We start from the raw sequence: 18,681 nt of genomic DNA on the forward strand, positions 1-18,681 counted from the left end.
GCGCTGGCACCTCGCCTGGCGCGCCGATAGAACCAGTTCTATTTTCCAGGCGGCGTCGCGTCGCGCCGCGTCGGATGGAGCCGTTGTGTGTTAGACAGCACTTTATGTAGTCCTAACACTATATAGTAAGTAAGTAGCCTTGCTGAGCCATGAGGCCCATAGGGCAGGAGCCTATCTCCTGTTTCTGTAGCCATGAGGCCCATAGGGGCAGGAGCCTATCTCCTGTTTCTGTAGCCATGAGGCCCATAGGGCAGGAGCCTATCTCCTGTTTCTGTAGCCATGAGGCCCATAGGGCAGGAGCCTGTCTCCTGTTTCTGTAGCCATGAGGCCCATAGGGGCAGGAGCCTGTCTCCTGTTTCTGTAGCCATGAGGCCCATAGGGCAGGAGCCTATCTCCTGTTTCTGTAGCCATGAGGCCCATAGGGGCAGGAGCCTATCTCCTGTTTCTGTAGCCATGAGGCCCATAGGGCAGGAGCCTATCTCCTGTTTCTGTAGCCATGAGGCCCATAGGGCAGGAGCCTATCTCCTGTTTCTGTAGCCATGAGGCCCATAGGGCAGGAGCCTATCTCCTGTTTCTGTAGCCATGAGGCCCATAGGGGCAGGAGCCTGTCTCCTGTTTCTGTAGCCATGAGGCCCATAGGGCAGGAGCCTATCTCCTGTTTCTGTAGCCATGAGGCCCACAGGGGCAGGAGCCTATCTCCTGTTTCTGTAGCCATGAGGCCCATAGGGCAGGAGCCTATCTCCTGTTTCTGTAGCCATGAGGCCCATAGGGGCAGGAGCCTGTCTCCTGTTTCTGTAGCCATGAGGCCCATAGGGCAGGAGCCTATCTCCTGTTTCTGTAGCCATGAGGCCCATAGGGGCAGGAGCCTATCTCCTGTTTCTGTAGCCATGAGGCCCATAGGGCAGGAGCCTATCTCCTGTTTCTGTAGCCATGAGGCCCATAGGGCAGGAGCCTATCTCCTGTTTCTGTAGCCATGAGGCCCATAGGGCAGGAGCCTATCTCCTGTTTCTGTAGCCATGAGGCCCATAGGGGCAGGAGCCTATCTCCTGTTTCTGTAGCCATGAGGCCCATAGGGCAGGAGCCTATCTCCTGTTTCTGTAGCCATGAGGCCCATAGGGCAGGAGCCTATCTCCTGTTTCTGTAGCGTGAGGCAGCTTGATGTACAAATACACCCCCTGGACATGACACTAGTATGTCACAGGGACTCACCCCCAATCCAACCCTTGATGCTGAGTGTCAAGCAGGGAGGCACTGGGTCTTTACAGTCTTTGGTATGACCCGGCCGGGGATCGAACCCCGACCTCCCAGTCTCAGGGCGGACACTCTAACCACAAGGCCACTGAGCTGGTAACACTATATAGTGTATACTCATATTTCATTGTACAGATATTCTACTGTATTCTACTGAGACTGATGTCAGTCTCTCAACTTATTTATGATCCTTGAAGACTATTTCTATGTAGTTGATGTATTACCATGTGTTGTTACTTACTGTACATCACTCTGGTGTGTGTGTGTGTGTGTGTGTGTGTGTGTGTGTGTGTGTGTGTGTGTGTGTGTGTGTGTGTGTGTGTGTGTGTGTGTGTGTGTGTGTGTGTGTGTGTGTGTGTGTGTGTGTGTGTGTGTGTGTGTGTGTGTGTGTGTGTGTGTGTGTGTGTGTGTGTGTGTGTGTGTGTGTGTGTGTGTGTGTGTGTGCGTGCGTGTGCTTACAGCTCCTAAAGTGGACATGCAGTCAGATGGACCAATGAGGGTAAGAGATCATACTTTTGACCTGAGGACGATTAATAAATAAAACCATGTTTCTGTCCTGAAAACCCCTTATTAGAGAATAGACAAATACACTACACTGTCTCTCTGCATTCTATGATCCTATAGTTTACTGTCTCTCTGCATTCTATGATCCTATAGTTTACTGTCTCTCTGCATTCTGTGATCCTATAGTTTACTGTCTCTCTGCATTCTATGATCCTATAGTTTACTGTCTCTCTGCATTCTATGATCCTATAGTTTACTGTCTCTCTGCATTCTATGATCCTATAGTTTACTGTCTCTCTGCATTCTATGATCCTATAGTTTACTGTCTCTCTGCATTCTATGATCCTATAGTTTACTGTCTCTCTGCATTCTATGATCCTATAGTTTACTGTCTCTCTGCATTCTATGATCCTATAGTTTACTGTCTCTCTGCATTCTATGATCCTATAGTTTACTGTCTCTCTGCATTCTATGATCCTATAGTTTACTGTCTCTCTGCATTCTATGATCCTATAGTTTACTGTCTCTCTGCATTCTATGATCCTATAGTTTACTGTCTCTCTGCATTCTATGATCCTATAGTTTACTGCAGGGGTACTCAACTGGCGGACCGCGGTCCGCGACCGGACCGCGGTCCACCTCTTTGCGGACCGCCCAAAAAAGTTAATAATATAAATAAAATCAGATGGTACATTTCTCATGTGAAATTGCTGCAAAGGCCCCCAAAATGTCCCCCAAGGGCCTCCAAAATTCTGGCGCGCGCTATGCAGGCCAGCAGTGTGGCCTGCCAGGGCGTATAACTCCCGGCCTGATTTGGAGTTCCACTCCGGGCCTGCACTCTGCACCCCATTATTGGTTGGGTGGAAGGGGATCTGATTTGTATAAGCTTGGCTTGACCATACTAAACGGGCATAGAGCCCCGCTCTCCGAAGGACGCCGCGCATGGGACCGGACCTCGGTCTTATTAAAAAAATGATTGTGGACCTTCATCATTTCTAGTTGAGGACCCCTGGTTTACTGTCTCTCTGCATTCTATGATGCTATAGTTTACTGTCTCTCTGCATTCTATGATCCTATAGTTTACTGAGACACTACACTGTCTCTCTGCATTCTATGATCCTATAGTTTACTGTCTCTCTGCATGCTATGGTCCTATAGTTTACTGTCTCTCTGCATTCTATGATCCTATAGTTTACTGTCTCTCTGCATTCTATGATCCTATAGTTTACTGTCTCTCTGCATTCTATGATCCTATAGTTTACTGTCTCTCTGCATTCTATGATCCTATAGTTTACTGTCTCTCTGCATTCTATGTTCCTATAGTTTACTGTCTCTCTGCATTCTATGATCCTATAGTTTACTGTCTCTCTGCATTCTATGATCCTATAGTTTACTGTCTCTGCATTATATGATCCTATAGTTTACTGTCTCTCTGCATTCTATGATCCTATAGTTTACTGTCTCTCTGCATTCTATGTTCCTATAGTTTACTGTCTCTCTGCATTCTATGATCCTATAGTTTACTGTCTCTCTGCATTCTATGATCCTATAGTTTACTGTCTCTGCATTCTATGATCCTATAGTTTACTGTCTCTCTGCATTCTATGATCCTATAGTTTACTGTCTCTCTGCATTCTATGATCCTATAGTTTACTGAGACGCTACACTGTCTCTCTGCATTCTATGATCCTATAGTTTACTGTCTCTCTGCATTCTATGATCCTATAGTTTACTGTCTCTCTGCATTCTATGATCCTATAGTTTACTTAGACGCTACACTGTCTCTCTATCTCTATGTCTGGCTACATTGTAAATTGTAAATCGCTTTCTAAAGATCATAGCAGTTAATTTATAACTGCCATTGTTAACTGACACTCATAAATAGTTTATGGTAAAAACAGTTTTCGCTTCACTGGTATATTTCTCTGTAATTACAAGTAATTTTCCCGTCATTAATGTGTAATCACGTGTAATTTGAAGCGTTGCCATGCCTCCCTACTGGCTGTTGTTTTCTGTTGTTGTGATGCTGAGTGACTTCTGTATGTGAACCGGTTCAGTTCTTTCCCACCGCTCGGTTCCCAATGGGAACCGGTTCAGTTCTTTCCCACCGCTCGGTTCCCAATGGGAACCGGTTCAGTTCTTTCCCACCGCTCGGTTCCCAATGGGAACCGGTTCAGTTCTTTCCCAGTGGGAACCGGTTCAGTTCTTTGTGGTTCTTAGTCCATGAGCCAGAGCTCCACAACGTTAGTTATGAATTGAGTGGAGCAAAACCATACCTATATTAGATTGTTGTCACCATGAAACTTCCCCAATTGAGTACTTACACGAAGACAATGATTTATTGTATTACAAATTTTACATTTTTAAATATGCAAATGACGCATTATGTAGGAAGATATATGCAAATGAGGCATTATATTTCATCTTATATAAGACTAATAATTTGCCATGGACACATTTATCCGTGTCGTACGGACATGTTACTGACCCTTGACCCCTGACCCTTGACCCCTGGCCCTTGACCCCTGGCTACGTGACTTCTGTTTGCTGTGGAGATGAATGAGTGAATATGTGCCGCTGAATGAAATGCGTTGGCTTTGTGACGAATAAGTGAACGTGTGATGTTTTGTCTTCACAGCCTGAAGGCTTCAGGAAGGGTGAGTTGTTTCATAACCTTAGTCACTACAGTAACCCTCACATGGTTTCATAACCTTAGTCACTACAGTAACCCTCACATGGAATCATAACCTTAGTCACTACAGTAACCCTCACATGGTATTATAACCTTAGTCACTACAGTAACCCTCACATGGTTTCATAACCTTAGTCACTACAGTAACCCTCACATGGTATTATAACCTTAGTCACTACAGTAACCCTCACATGGTTTCATAACCTTAGTCACTACAGTAACCCTCACATGGAATCATAACCTTAGTCACTACAGTAACCTTCACATGTTATCATAACCTTAGTCACTACAGTAACCCTCACATGGTATCATAACCTTAGTCACTACAGTAACCCTCACATGGAATCATAACCTTAGTCACTACAGTAACCCTCACATGTTATCATAACCTTAGTCACTACAGTAACCCTCACATGTTATCATAACCTTAGTCACTACAGTAACCCTAACATGTTATCATAACCTTAGTCACTACAGTAACCCTCACATGGTTTCATAACCTTAGTCACTACAGTAACCCTCACATGGAATCATAACCTTAGTCACTACAGTAACCCTCACATGGTTTCATAACCTTAGTCACTACAGTAACCCTCACATGGTTTCATAACCTTAGTCACTACAGTAACCCTCACATGGAATCATAACCTTAGTCAATACAGTAACCCTCACATGTTATCATAACCGTAGTCACTACAGTAACCCTCACATGGAATCATAACCTTAGTCACTACAGTAACCCTCACATGGTATTATAACCTTAGTCACTACAGTAACCCTCACATGGTTTCATAACCTTAGTCACTACAGTAACCCTCACATGATATCATAACCTTAGTCACTACAGTAACCCTCACATGGTTTCATAACCTTAGTCACTACAGTAACCCTCACATGGTTTCATAACCTTAGTCACTACAGTAACCCTCACATGATATCATAACCTTAGTCACTACAGTAACCCTCACATGGTTTCATAACCTTAGTCACTACAGTAACCCTCACATGGTTTCATAACCTTAGTCACTACAGTAACCCTCACATGATATCATAACCTTAGTCACTACAGTAACCCTCACATGGTTTCATAACCTTAGTCACTACAGTAACCCTCACATGATATCATAACCTTAGTCACTACAGTAACCCTCACATGGTTTCATAACCTTAGTCACTACAGTAACCCTCACATGATATCATAACCTTAGTCACTACAGTAACCCTCACATGGTTTCATAACCTTAGTCACTACAGTAACCCTCACATGTTATCATAACCTTAGTCACTACAGTAACCCTCACATGGTATTATAACCTTAGTCACTACAGTAACCCTCACATGGTTTCATAACCTTAGTCACTACAGTAACCCTCACATGTTATCATAACCTTAGTCACTACAGTAACCCTCACATGGTATTATAACCTTAGTCACTACAGTAACCCTCACATGGTATTATAACCTTATTCACTACAGTAACCCTCACATGGTATTATAACCTTAGTCACTACAGTAACCCTCACATGGTATTATAACCTTAGTCACTACAGTAACCTTCACATGTTATCATAACCTTAGTCACTACAGTAACCCTCACATGGTTTCATAACCTGAGTCACTACAGTAACCCTCACATGTTATCATAACCTTAGTCACTACAGTAACCCTCACATGATATCATAACCTTAGTCACTACAGTAACCCTCACATGTTATCATAACCTTAGTCACTACAGTAACCCTCACATGGTTTCATAACCTTAGTCACTACAGTAACCCTCACATGGTATTATAACCTTAGTCACTACAGTAACCTTCACATGTTATCATAACCTTAGTCACTACAGTAACCCTCACATGGAATCATAACCTTAGTCACTACAGTAACCCTCACATGGTTTCATAACCTTAGTCACTACAGTAACCCTCACATGGTTTCATAACCTTAGTCACTACAGTAACCCTCACATGGAATCATAACCTTAGTCACTACAGTAACCTTCACATGTTATCATAACCTTAGTCACTTCAGTAACCCTCACATGGTATCATAACCGTAGTCACTACAGTAACCCTCACATGGTATCATAACCTTAGTCACTACAGTAACCCTCACATTGTGTTTTCAGAGGATCTCTTCCAGAAGGTCATGAAGAGTGGATCGAGCAGAACCATGAGCCGCGGACAGTAGACCCCATACAACCACAACCCTTCAGTCAATACAACCACAACCCTTCAGCCAATACAACCACAACCCTTCAGTCAATACAACCACAACCCTTCAGTCAATACAACCACAACCCTTCAGCCAATACAACCACAACCCTTCAGTCAATACAACCACAACCCTTCAGTCAATACAACCACAACCCTTCAGTCAATACAACCACAACCCTTCAGTCAATACAACCACAACCCTTCAGTCAATACAACCACAGCCACAACCCTGACCCAATACAACCACAACCGCAAAACCCCAGAAGCATAAAGTCTGTTTGGATCCACAGAACATTTGAAGAACATTCCTTCACCCCCTTCTGAACTCAGACAGAACATCCTCCACCTCCTAGAGAAGTTCTGAAGAGGAAGTACAAACTAACTCCTTCCTGAGTGACAGTACGGTAGCCTGGTAAACCCCTCCCCCTTGGCCCGGTAAACCCCTCCCCCTCGGCCTGGTAAACCCCTCCCCCTTGGCCTGGTAAACCCGCCCCCTTAGCCTGGTAAACCCCTCCCCCTTGAAATCATTTCATTCATGAAAAGGTTGTGTAAAAAAGGAAAGGAAAGGTACTATGTTTACCCAGGGTAACTGGACTAAGGAAAGGAAAGGTACTATGTTTACCCAGGGTAACTGGACTAAGGAAAGGAAAGGTACTATGTTTACCCAGGGTAACTGGACTAAGGAAAGGAAAGGTACTATGTTTACCCAGGGTAACTGGACTAAGGAAAGGAAAGGTACTATGTTTACCCAGGGTAACTGGACTAAGGAAAGGAAAGGTACTATGTTTACCCAGGGTAACTGGACTAAGCTCAAGAACTTGTTTACAGCCAGGCCCTGCTCATAGAACATTTCATGGTAGAGGTTCAATGCCTTGTCCAAGGGCACTTCAGCGGTGGTCATTTTAACGTGCCGGTTCGGGGATACGAACTAGCGACCTTCCGGTATCAAGACCGCTCCGCAAACCGTTCGGCCACCGCTGTGTAGTAAGGGGGAGGGGCTTACCAGGATATGGGGGAGGGGCTTAGCAGGCCAGAGTAGCGGTACATATTCTACAGCATACTGTAATGATCAACTTCCACAACGGGTTACTGTAAACTCCAACAGCAACTATAGTTTAAAGACCAAAATATTAGCTTTACAAAGTGTGACTTTTGAATGATTCAAGTGTCAACAGTTTTCTGTCCCTTTTGTTTTTTTGTGAATTGCATATTGATTGTTATATTTTATTATGTTTTATTGTGATACTCATGTAGCATGTTTGCATGGTTGGAGGAAACACAAGAAGCTTTAAAGTTGCATTTTTTATTTTTTTTAATCTTTTGTCCTACGCCCGGGATTCAGACTCGGACCATCCACGTGAAAGTCCAATATATTTTTTATAATTTTTATCCCACGATTTTATAAAAAGCAAGGCTTTTGCACACCTACAGGCGACAGGTGCGAGGCCTGACAATGAAAAAGAACAAACACCCGCACACTCTTCAAATGCAGTGATCAACTTTTAATGAAGGCTATCTTCATGGCTGAATAGGCCTTCATCAGGCTATCTTTATGACTGAATAGGCCTTCATCAGGCTATCTTCATGGCTGAATAGGCCTTCATCAGGCTATCTTTATGACTGAATAGGCCTTCATCAGGCTATCTTTATGGCTGAATAGGCCTTCATCAGGCTATCTTCATGGCTGAATAGGCCTTCATCAGGCTATCTTCATGGCTATAGGCCTTCATCAGGCTATCTTTATGACTGAATAGGCCTTCATCAGGCTATCTTTATGACTGAATAGGCCTTCATCAGGCTATCTTCATGGCTATAGGCCTTCATCAGGCTATCTTCATGGCTATAGGCCTTCATCAGGCTATCTTCATGGCTGAATAGGCCTTCATCAGGCTATCTTAATGACTGAATAGGCCTTCATCAGGCTATCTTTATGACTGAATAGGCCTTCATCAGGCTATCTTAATGACTGAATAGGCCTTCATCAGGCTATCTTAATGACTGAATAGGCCTTCATCAGGCTATCTTCATGGCTATAGGCCTTCATCAGGCTATCTTCATGGCTATAGGCCTTCATCAGGCTATCTTCATGGCTGAATAGGCCTTCATCAGGCTATCTTCATGGCTGAATAGGCCTTCATCAGGCTATCTTTATGGCTATAAGCCCAAACGGTCAGTGTGCGGGTGTTTGTTCATTTTTTATCCCACGATTTTGCAACCCATTTCTTTCACCCAGTGTCAATAATCTAATTAATAATCTAAGTAATCCTGGGCTCTACACTTCCTCTGACAACCTGGGGAGGGCAGCGGACTGACCTCATGCTTCCTTCAATGCATGAGGAGTCCAAGCTACTTCTTTTCACAAGACAGGGGTGGAGTTTCCCTGGCCGGACGTAGCGCGTGGAAGGAACACGTTATTCCAGTTCCTTTCCCCTCCATCAGCTGCCCCGGCTGGCCAGGGGGAGGCAGTTAGAGACTAGGATTACTGTATGCATGGAGAACATGTGAGGGTACCTACCCTAGGGGACACGGGGAGAACATGTGAGGGTACCTACCCTATAGGGGACACGGGGAGAACATGTGAGGGTACCTACCCTATAGGGGACACGGGGAGAACATGTGAGGGTACCTACCCTAGGGGACACGGGGAAAACATGTGAGGGTACCTACCCTAGGGGACACGGGGAGAACATGTGAGGGTACCTACCCTAGGGGACACGGGGAGAACATGTGAGGGTACCTACCCTAGGGGACACGGGGAGAACATGTGAGGGTACCTACCCTAGGGGGACACGGGGAGAACATGTGAGGGTACCTACCCTAGGGGGACACGGGGAGAACATGTGAGGGTACCTACCCTAGGGGACATGGGGAGAACATGTGAGGGTACCTACCCTAGGGGACACGGGGAGAACATGTGAGGGTACCTACCCTAGGGGACACGGGGAAAACATGTGAGGGTACTATACCCTAGGGGACACAGGGAGAACATGTGAGGGTACCTACCCTAGGGGACACGGGGAGAACATGTGAGGGTACCTACCCTAGGGGACACGGGGAGAACATGTGAATGTACCTTTCTCCAACCCCGCCTAGGGTATGGGCACTGATGAGGCGGGGGGAGGGAATCGAACCCAGCCAGGACCTATAGCTGTAGCTGTGAGGCGCCAGCACTACCCGCTGTGCCCCCGTGCCCCCTATCTTAACCACTAGACCAAAGGGATATCCTTAACGGACCGGGCTCTGCTACACTAAGATGAGCTGTTCTTTAAAGTGTATCAGAATAATGTTACATAACAATAACAATGTTACACGTTGTTGCATCATTCATTCTGGACTTGTTTTTTTGTTTTTGTTTTTGTTTTGTTTGTTTGTGTTTTGGAACCAAAGAATGACGTCTCAGCCTCGGCACATTTCTAAATAAATACAATACAAAGTGTGTTTTGTAGCCACTGAGTTCAGCCTGTCTGTCCGTCCGTCCGTCCGTCCGTCTGTCCGTCTGTCCGTCTGTCCGTCCGTCCGTCCGTCCGTCCGTCCGTCCGTCTGTCCGTCCGTCCGTCCGTCCGTCCGTCCGTCCGTCCGTCCGTCCGTCCGTCCGTCCGTCCGTCCGTCCGTCCGTCTGTCCGTCTGTCCGTCTGTCTGTCTGTCTGTCTGTCTGTCTGTCTGTCTGTCTGTCTGTCTGTCTGTCTGTCTGTCTGTCTGTCCGTCTGTCTGTCAACTTTCACTCACACCCCCTGCTGAGAGAGAGAGAGAGAGAGCTGTAGAACACAAGACTTACTGTTCTCTGACATCTGTTGGACATAAAAATCGGATCCCAACCACTCTGTCTGTCTGCCTGCCTGCCTGCCTGCCTGCCTGTCTGTCTGTCTGCCTGCCTGCCTGCCTGCCTGTCTGCCTGTGAGCCTGCCTGTCTCTCTCTCTGCTCAGGCATATATTAAATGATATTATCGTTAATGTTCCTCACATGTTGTCAATAAAGACACGCGGTCCAAAAGCAACATCTGAGCCACCCCTGAAGTTATGGAGGGAAGAGGAAGGAATGCTGCCCCCTGCTGTGCACACACGCACGCACACTCACTCACACACGCACGCACACACACACACACACAGACACACACTGTGTTCAGTAGCTGGTTCACCAGAAGGTGATTCAACCATAACCCGATATTTTACTGCCATGAACGCACACATTCATGGTATGTGTGTGTGTGGGTGTGCACGCGTGCATGCGTGCGTGTGTGTATATATATGAGACACTGCCACATAAAATGTGTGAAATGATGTATTTCATGTTCCATGGTATGAGTATTGAAAGAAAATGAATTATACTGGAGAATAACAAGGGAATCTATTGGTTAAAAGGAATCATACTGGGGAATAACAAGGGAATCTATTGGTTAAAATGAATCATACTGGAGAATAACAAGGGAATATATTGGTTAAAATGAATCATACTGGAGAATAACAAGGGAATCTATTGGTTAAAATGAATCATACTGGAGAATAACAAGGGAATCTATTGGTTAAAATGAATTATACTGGAGAATAACAAGGGAATCTATTGGTTAAAATGAATTATACTGGAGAATAACAAGGGAATCTATTGGTTAAAATGAATCATACTGGGGAATAACAAGGGAATCTATTGGTTTAAATGAATTATACTGGAGAATAACAAGGGAATCTATTGGTTAAAATGAATCATAGTGGAGAATAACAAGGGAATCTATTGGTTAAAATGAATCATACTGGGGAATAACAAGGGAATCTATTGGTTAAAATGAATCATAGTGGAGAATAACAAGGGAATCTATTGGTTAAAATGAATCATAGTGGAGAATAACAAGGGAATCTATTGGTTAAAATGAATTATACTGGAGAATAACGAGGGAATCTATTGGTTAAAATGAATCATACTGGCGTGGGGCCTCGATCTGCACCAGAACTAACAGAGACTGGTCCAGACTTTTTTATTGTCATGTACAAAACATTAATAATTCTACTCGTGTTGTAAGCATTAAGAAGCATGTTAACCCTCAATGGCTTCCTTTCTGAAAAATAACATCATTGTGAAAAGATTCACGCGTTTAGAGATATTCTATTTACAATGAGATGCGGACGGGAGCTGGTGCCACTTTGCTCATTAGTCATTTCTCATCATGTTTCCCTTATTATTATTGTTATTAAATATATAGCTCATCCTTCCATTCCGTCTGCCTTTGAGAACAGTGAGAAAGCACTATTGTGTTTGTTGACATTCTAACCGCGATACATAACTAATTTGCATACTTAAATGATTGACGTTCGGAGGATCCCCCTCATTCCCCTAGTAACGCTATGAACTGTGGGTAATTTATTTTGCAAAAGTCAGCATCGATGCTGACTTTAGCCAAATTCCAATACCCAAAATCTCGGCCACTCGCTCGCTCACACTCGGTCACTCCGGCATGGCAAATTATGGTGAAATTGGTGACCTGTCAAAATATGTGACCATCTTGTGGACTTCACACAACTTACATGGAGGTCTTTAAATACGTGGCCTGAATACCCCTATATTGAACTCTGCTAATAAACAAACTGCAACGATTTACATTCGGACACTGATGTCATGTGATGTCAACACGATCGTCACATATTTCAGCAGGTCACCAATTTCACCGTAACACCTCCATGCTGGAGTGAGCGAGTGTGAGTGAGCGAGTGGCCGAGATTTGGGGTATTGGAATTTGGCTTTTGGCAAAGGGCACATAAAGGGGCGGGGCTGACTTACCGATTTCAAATGGGACATCCCTCAAGCCATCGCAGACTTCACATGAACGGAACGCGCAGCTAAGTCCGTAAAATGAGCGCTCATTGAGTCAGCAAGGGAGCGGATTGGGCCACAGGCTGAGTAGAAAGAAAATTGTGCCATTTTTTCATGATTATTAGTGAAGGACCTATTATATGAAGACAGGTTGAAAAGTGGTCCTTTGAACATTATTAGTGAGGACCTATTATATGAAGACAGGTTGAAAAGTGGTCCTTTGAACATTGGTCATCCATTTTTTCATGATTATTAGTGAAGGACCTATTATATGAAGATAGGTTGAAAAGTGGTCCTTTGAACATTGGTCATCCATTTTCTTGTTGACAGAATAACCAAGGTTGGTCACATGGGGAGCTGTGGGGAATGTGAGCAATAGTTCCAGGAATAGTTCCTATTCCAAGGAAGCTCTTAGAAGGAAGTGAAGTGGTCACGTGACTGGGCTGCGCCATGACACTTTCATGGACACTTTCATGGGAGCCAAACTACCCAGAAGTTTGGCAGAATGCACTGGAGTCAATGAGAGCTCAGTGACCAGCTCATGAACACTGGAGTCAATGAGAGCTCAGTGACCAGCTCATGAACACTGGAGTCAATGAGAGCTCAGTGACCAGCTCATGAACACTGGAGTCAATGAGAGCTCAGTGACCAGCTCATGAACACTGGAGTCAATGAGAGCTCAGTGACCAGCTCATGAACATTGGAGTCAATGAGAGCTCAGTGACCAGCTCATGAACAAACATTATTTATGAATGACTGAGACCTTTTGTAAAGTGATCGCTTCTGGAAAATAAAATAATATATATAACACGTTATTTTAGGCTGTCTTATTTTTTTATGTGCATACTACTTAATGTGATTTATTTTTTCAAAGAGCAGAGAGCAGCCCAGGCAGAAAACTTACTATGTGCTCTTCTATAAATACCTCAATAAAAATAAATAGTTATTAAGTCGAAAAACAACCACTCGGAAAAAACGTGTGATATCACTTATATCTTCTTTCATATTCCTGAACCAATTATATGACAAAGCTCGCAATTGTTCATGAATAATGTTTGTTATGAGCTGGTCCAGCCGGCTCCATTCGCTGCCATGTATTCATTGCACTACCGGTGTGAGTTTGGCTCCCATGAAAGTGTCCATGAAAGTGTCATGGCGCAGCCCAGTCACGTGACCACTTCACTTCCTTCTAAGAGCTTCCTTGGTGATGAGGAGGAAGCAGCCGAGGACTCCTGACTTTAAGGTTAGGTGAGGAGGATATACCTTATTTTTTTCACTAAGCAATGCGTTTTATAACTTTAACAAAAGAGGATCTACAGCAGGGGTGGGAAACAGGCGGCCCGGGGGCCACATGCGGCCCCCAACTCCACTTATAGCCGCAATTTGCAACTGTAGATTGTTTTAATAATGGGATGAATCTAGAGTTGCAATACCCTCCATTGACTCCCCACTCATCCAATTTGGTTTGTGATCTGCTTGTCTTAAACGACGTTAAACTCACCAACATTGCAGCTATAGTCCAAGCTTGAATTATCCTCTTTCAATCTGCCGAGCTTGTTTTTCATAAAAATCCACCGTAGACATGTTGTTATGAGATACTTTCTGTCAAGACATCCTCTGTAGGTGATTCTTTTTCTAAGTGTTGCAGTTTGGAAGCACTCGTTTTAGTCAACGGGTCACGCTGCTGCCTCCTGAATTATGTGCAAATTCCAAACAGGTGGTACGCAGGGCCGTTCAGTGACGTACGACGAGTGCTTCCAAACTCCAGCACTTAGAAAAATAATCACCTGCACATAATTTCTTGACAAAGTATCTCATAACATGTCTACGGTGGATTTTTATGAAAAACAAGCTCGGCCGATTGAAAGAGGATAATTCAAGCTTGGACTGCAGCTGCAATGTTGGTGAGTTTAACGTCGTTTAAGACAAGCAGATCACAAACCAGATTGGATGAGTGTGGAGTCAATGGAGGGTATTGCAACTCTAGATTCATCCCATTATTAAAAAAAATCTAGAGTTGCAAATTGCGGCTACTTCACCTAATGCTGCCCTCATGTTAGTATTGATTTCAGCTGTTTACAATTCCAAACCGCTTTAATTACTTCTTAGTACGTAATGACTAGTATTAAAATGTTATTGTCTTTTTGTGTCCAATGCAGTTATGTTAACAGTTCATAAAGTTAACATAACTATAACTAAATGCATTTGAAATTCAATAAAAAGGTTACTTTTCAGAATTCCAATTAAAAAATAGCTTAAATGTATTCAGGTTTCCAATTAAAATATAGCAAAATATAGCTGATCTACAAGCTCAAAGCGCGTTTTGAGCTTGTAGATCGGCTATTTTTGCTACGACAGTATACTGTGGCCCCTCTGGAGTGAGTGTGGAACTATAGTGGCCCTCTGGAGTGAGTGTGGAACTATAGTGGCCCTCTGGAGGTGGTGTGGAACTATAGTGGCCCTCTGGAGTGAGTGTGGAACTATAGTGGCCCTCTGGAGTGAGTGTGGAACTATAGTGGCCCTCTGGAGGTGGTGTGGAACTATAGTGGCCCTCTGGAGTGAGTGTGGAACTATAGTGGGCCTCTGGAGTTAGTGTGGAACTATAGTGGCCCTCTGGAGTGAGTGTGGAACTATAGTGGCCCTCTGGAGTGAGTGTGGAACTATAGTGGCCCTCTGGAGTGAGTGTGGAACTATAGTGGCCCTCTGGAGTGAGCGTGGAACTATAGTGGCCCTCTGGAGTGAGTGTGGAACTATAGTGGCCCTCTGGAGTGAGTGTGGAACTATAGTGGCCCTCTGGAGTGAGCGTGGAACTATAGTGGCCCTCTGGAGTGAGTGTGGAACTATAGTGGCCCTCTGGAGTGAGTGTGGAACTATAGTGGTCCTCTGGAGTGAGCGTGGAACTATAGTGGCCCTCTGGAGTGAGTGTGGAACTATAGTGGCCCTCTGGAGTGAGTGTGGAACTATAGTGGCCCTCTGGAGTGAGTGTGGAACTATAGTGGTCCTCTGGAGTGAGCGTGGAACTATAGTGGCCCTCTGGAGTGAGTGTGGAACTATAGTGGCCCTCTGGAGTGAGTGTGGAACTATAGTGGTCCTCTGGAGTGAGCGTGGAACTATAGTGGCCCTCTGGAGTGAGTGTGGAACTATAGTGGCCCTCTGGAGTTAGTGTGGAACTATAGTGGCCCTCTGGAGTGAGTGTGGAACTATAGTGGCCCTCTGGAGTGAGTGTGGAACTATAGTGGCCCTCTGGAGTGAGTGTGGAACTATAGTGGCCCTCTGGAGTGAGTGTGGAACTATAGTGGTCCTCTGGAGTGAGTGTGGAACTATAGTGGCCCTCTGGAGTGAGTGTGGAACTATAGTGGCCCTCTGGAGTGAGTGTGGAACTATAGTGGCCCTCTGGAGTGAGTGTGGAACTATAGTGGCCCTCTGGAGTGAGTGTGGAACTATAGTGGCCCTCTGGAGTGAGCGTGGAACTATAGTGGCCCTCTGGAGTGAGTGTGGAACTATAGTGGCCCTCTGGAGTGAGCGTGGAACTATAGTGGCCCTCTGGAGTGAGTGTGGAACTATAGTGGCCCTCTGGAGTGAGTGTGGAACTATAGTGGCCCTCTGGAGTGAGTGTGGAACTATAGTGGCCCTCTGGAGTGAGTGTGGAACTATAGTGGCCCTCTGGAGTGAGTGTGGAACTATAGTGGCCCTCGCCATCATCAAAGTTGCACCACACCTGATCTACAGCGTTCAGAATACTCTTGATTACTGTAATTGTATTACATTATGAGGGCTGCATGGTAGGTATCCTGGTCCCAGACACTGGTACTAGTACCACTAGTGCTACTTGAGCCCCCTCTGGTGGTATGCAGAGGAGTCGCACACATTTACTACAGGTAGTTCCTCTGAGTAGTTGGTTGAAACAGGCTCTCCAGCCGTGCTGAAATGAGCATGACGACACAGGACACACCTAGCCGTTAATAGAAGATTTGAGAACGGATTAATCACATTAGAAATATCAGTTATATCAACATTAATCAGTTTGTGCTGATTAGTGATTAGAGCAGCAGCATTATTGTCTTCGGCCCAGGCCACACTACACTCTGGTTCTTTTGCAAAACGGATAGAAAGAATCCCTGCCCGTATACGACAGAGATATCTGCTCCACACCCAAACGCAGAAACGCATTGAACACAGGATAAAATCACTGCAGTAGCAGGTTTCAGTTGTAGGCTATATTTATATTATACTTGATTTTATATTTACACATTTTTTAAGGAAGGAATAAGTACCGCATTTTAAAAGCCACCTAAATTGTGAGTGGAAGTGGAACATGTTTCTTTCATTGTCTGTCAGCATGAAGTGTCTATTTGTACGTCTCTAAATGTTTTCAAATCAAATCAAATCAAATCAAATCAAATTTTATTTATAGAGCACATTTTCAAAGACCAGGATGCCAACCAAAGTGCTGTACAGGAAAAACATGACACAAATAACATAGTAAAACAAAATCAACGCAACACAAAAAAGTACACAGGTTAATTAGGTCAAGCATTGAAAGCCAGGGAGAAGAAATGGGTTTTGAGTAAAGACTTAAAGGCCTCTAAGGAGGGAGCAGACTTAATATGAAGGGGCAGACAGTTCCAGAGTTTGGGGCCGGCCACCGAAAAGGCACGGTCACCTCTGGACCTGTAATAGGAGTTGGGCACAGTCAGGAGCCGCTGGTCAGCTGACCTCAGGGCCCTGGATGGGGTGTAAGGGACCTGGATGGGGTGTAAGGGACCTGGATGGGGTGTAAGGGCCCTGGATGGGGTGTAAGGGCCCTGGATGGGGTGTTAGGGCCCTGGATGGGGTGTAAGGGCCCTGGATGGGGTGTAAGGGCCCTGGATGGGGTGTAAGGGCCCTGGATGGGGTGTAAGGGCCCTGGATGGGGTGTAAGGGCCCTGGATGGGGTGTAAGGGCCCTGGATGGGGTGTAAGGGACCATGAGTGCCGATAAATACAGGGGGGGCCAAACCGTTTATGGATTTAAAAACAAATAATAGAATCTTAAAATCAATTCTAAATGTTTTGATGAATTGAACATGGTGGACCCTGTTGTAAACAAGTGTAATGCTTAATTGGGTCGTCCACTCACAGTTAACAGTCTTTGTATTGAGTTTGTGCTTGAAATGTACTGTAATTCTGCAAACTGTTAATAATTATTTCAATCAATCCATATAATGCCAGGGACCCCCATTAGAAGAGATATGCCAGGGACCTCCATGAGAGAAGAGTTTTACGGCTCTGGCAAGGAGTCATAACAGAACCATCTAAACACTACAGCATGCAGAGGAGAAGTCATAACAGAACCATCTAAACACTACAGCATGCAGAGGAGAAGTCATAACAGAACCATCTAAACACTACAGCATGCAGAGGAGAAGTCATAACAGAACCATCTAAACACTACAGCATGCAGAGGAGAAGTCATAACAGAACCATCTAAACACTACAGCATGCAGAGGAGAAGTCACAACAGAACCATCTAAACACTACAACATGCAGAGAAGTCATAACAGAACCATCTAAACACTACAGCATCCAGAGGAGAAGTCATAACAGAACCATCTAAACACTACAGCATGCAGTCATAACAGAACCATCTAAACACTACAGCATGCAGTCATAACAGAACCATCTAAACACTACAACATGCAGTGGAGAAGTCATATCACCAGTTTTCATTTTAAGGACCCCCCAGGTTGACATGCATCAGGCTACGGACCCCCATTTAATGGCATTTCTATCTCTGGGACCCCCAATGCATGGTCAGAGTTCCAGACCCATAAGGATCCAATTTGGTTCCAAACTATCATTTAGCTGGGGACCCCCTGTAACACCCTCAAGGACCCCTGGGGGTCCCCGGACCCCCTGTAACACCCTCAAGGACCCCTGGGGGTCCCCGGACCCCACTAACAGACATATCGATGGCCGCTGCCACCAGTAAGCCTGTAAACCTAATTATGTGACAATAAAGATTTAACAAAGACAATCCGTTAACTTTTGTTGTAAATGAAACAAAAGGATATGAGATTAAAGCAAACAATGTCTTTATTAAAAATAAAATATATCAGAGAAGAACACAGGCCACTGTACTGTACTGTACTGTAGTAACTGTACACAGTCAATCATATTCTGTATTTCAGTTATAGTTCATCTCTATAATTAAACTGTTGAAATAAGCACATTTCATTT

At 44.6% G+C, this 18,681-nt stretch overlaps 1 protein-coding gene across 4 annotated transcripts in view; it reads left to right on the plus strand.

The window, feature by feature from the left end:
• The window catches only part of tgfbi (transforming growth factor, beta-induced), an 80,251-nt gene extending 70,143 nt beyond the window's left edge, over positions 1 to 10,108 (plus strand). For 2 of the 4 annotated variants that reach the window (XM_083785277.1, XM_083785278.1), the window contains 3 exons: positions 1,713 to 1,750; positions 4,394 to 4,412; positions 6,576 to 10,108. In XM_083785277.1, the coding sequence (XP_083641403.1) occupies positions 1,713 to 1,750; positions 4,394 to 4,412; positions 6,576 to 6,637 (119 nt within the window). In that variant the 3' untranslated portion in view covers positions 6,638 to 10,108. The remainder of the gene's footprint in view (positions 1 to 1,712; positions 1,751 to 4,393; positions 4,413 to 6,575) is intronic. The other 2 variants (XR_014570443.1, XM_083785279.1) reach the window with 2 other exon arrangements.
• The last annotated feature ends 8,573 nt before the right edge of the window (positions 10,109 to 18,681 follow it).

Source organism: Protomyctophum parallelum, assembly GCF_964188405.1.
Source record: "Protomyctophum parallelum genome assembly, chromosome: 16".
In the NCBI taxonomy this organism is placed as follows: Eukaryota; Metazoa; Chordata; class Actinopteri; order Myctophiformes; family Myctophidae; genus Protomyctophum; species Protomyctophum parallelum.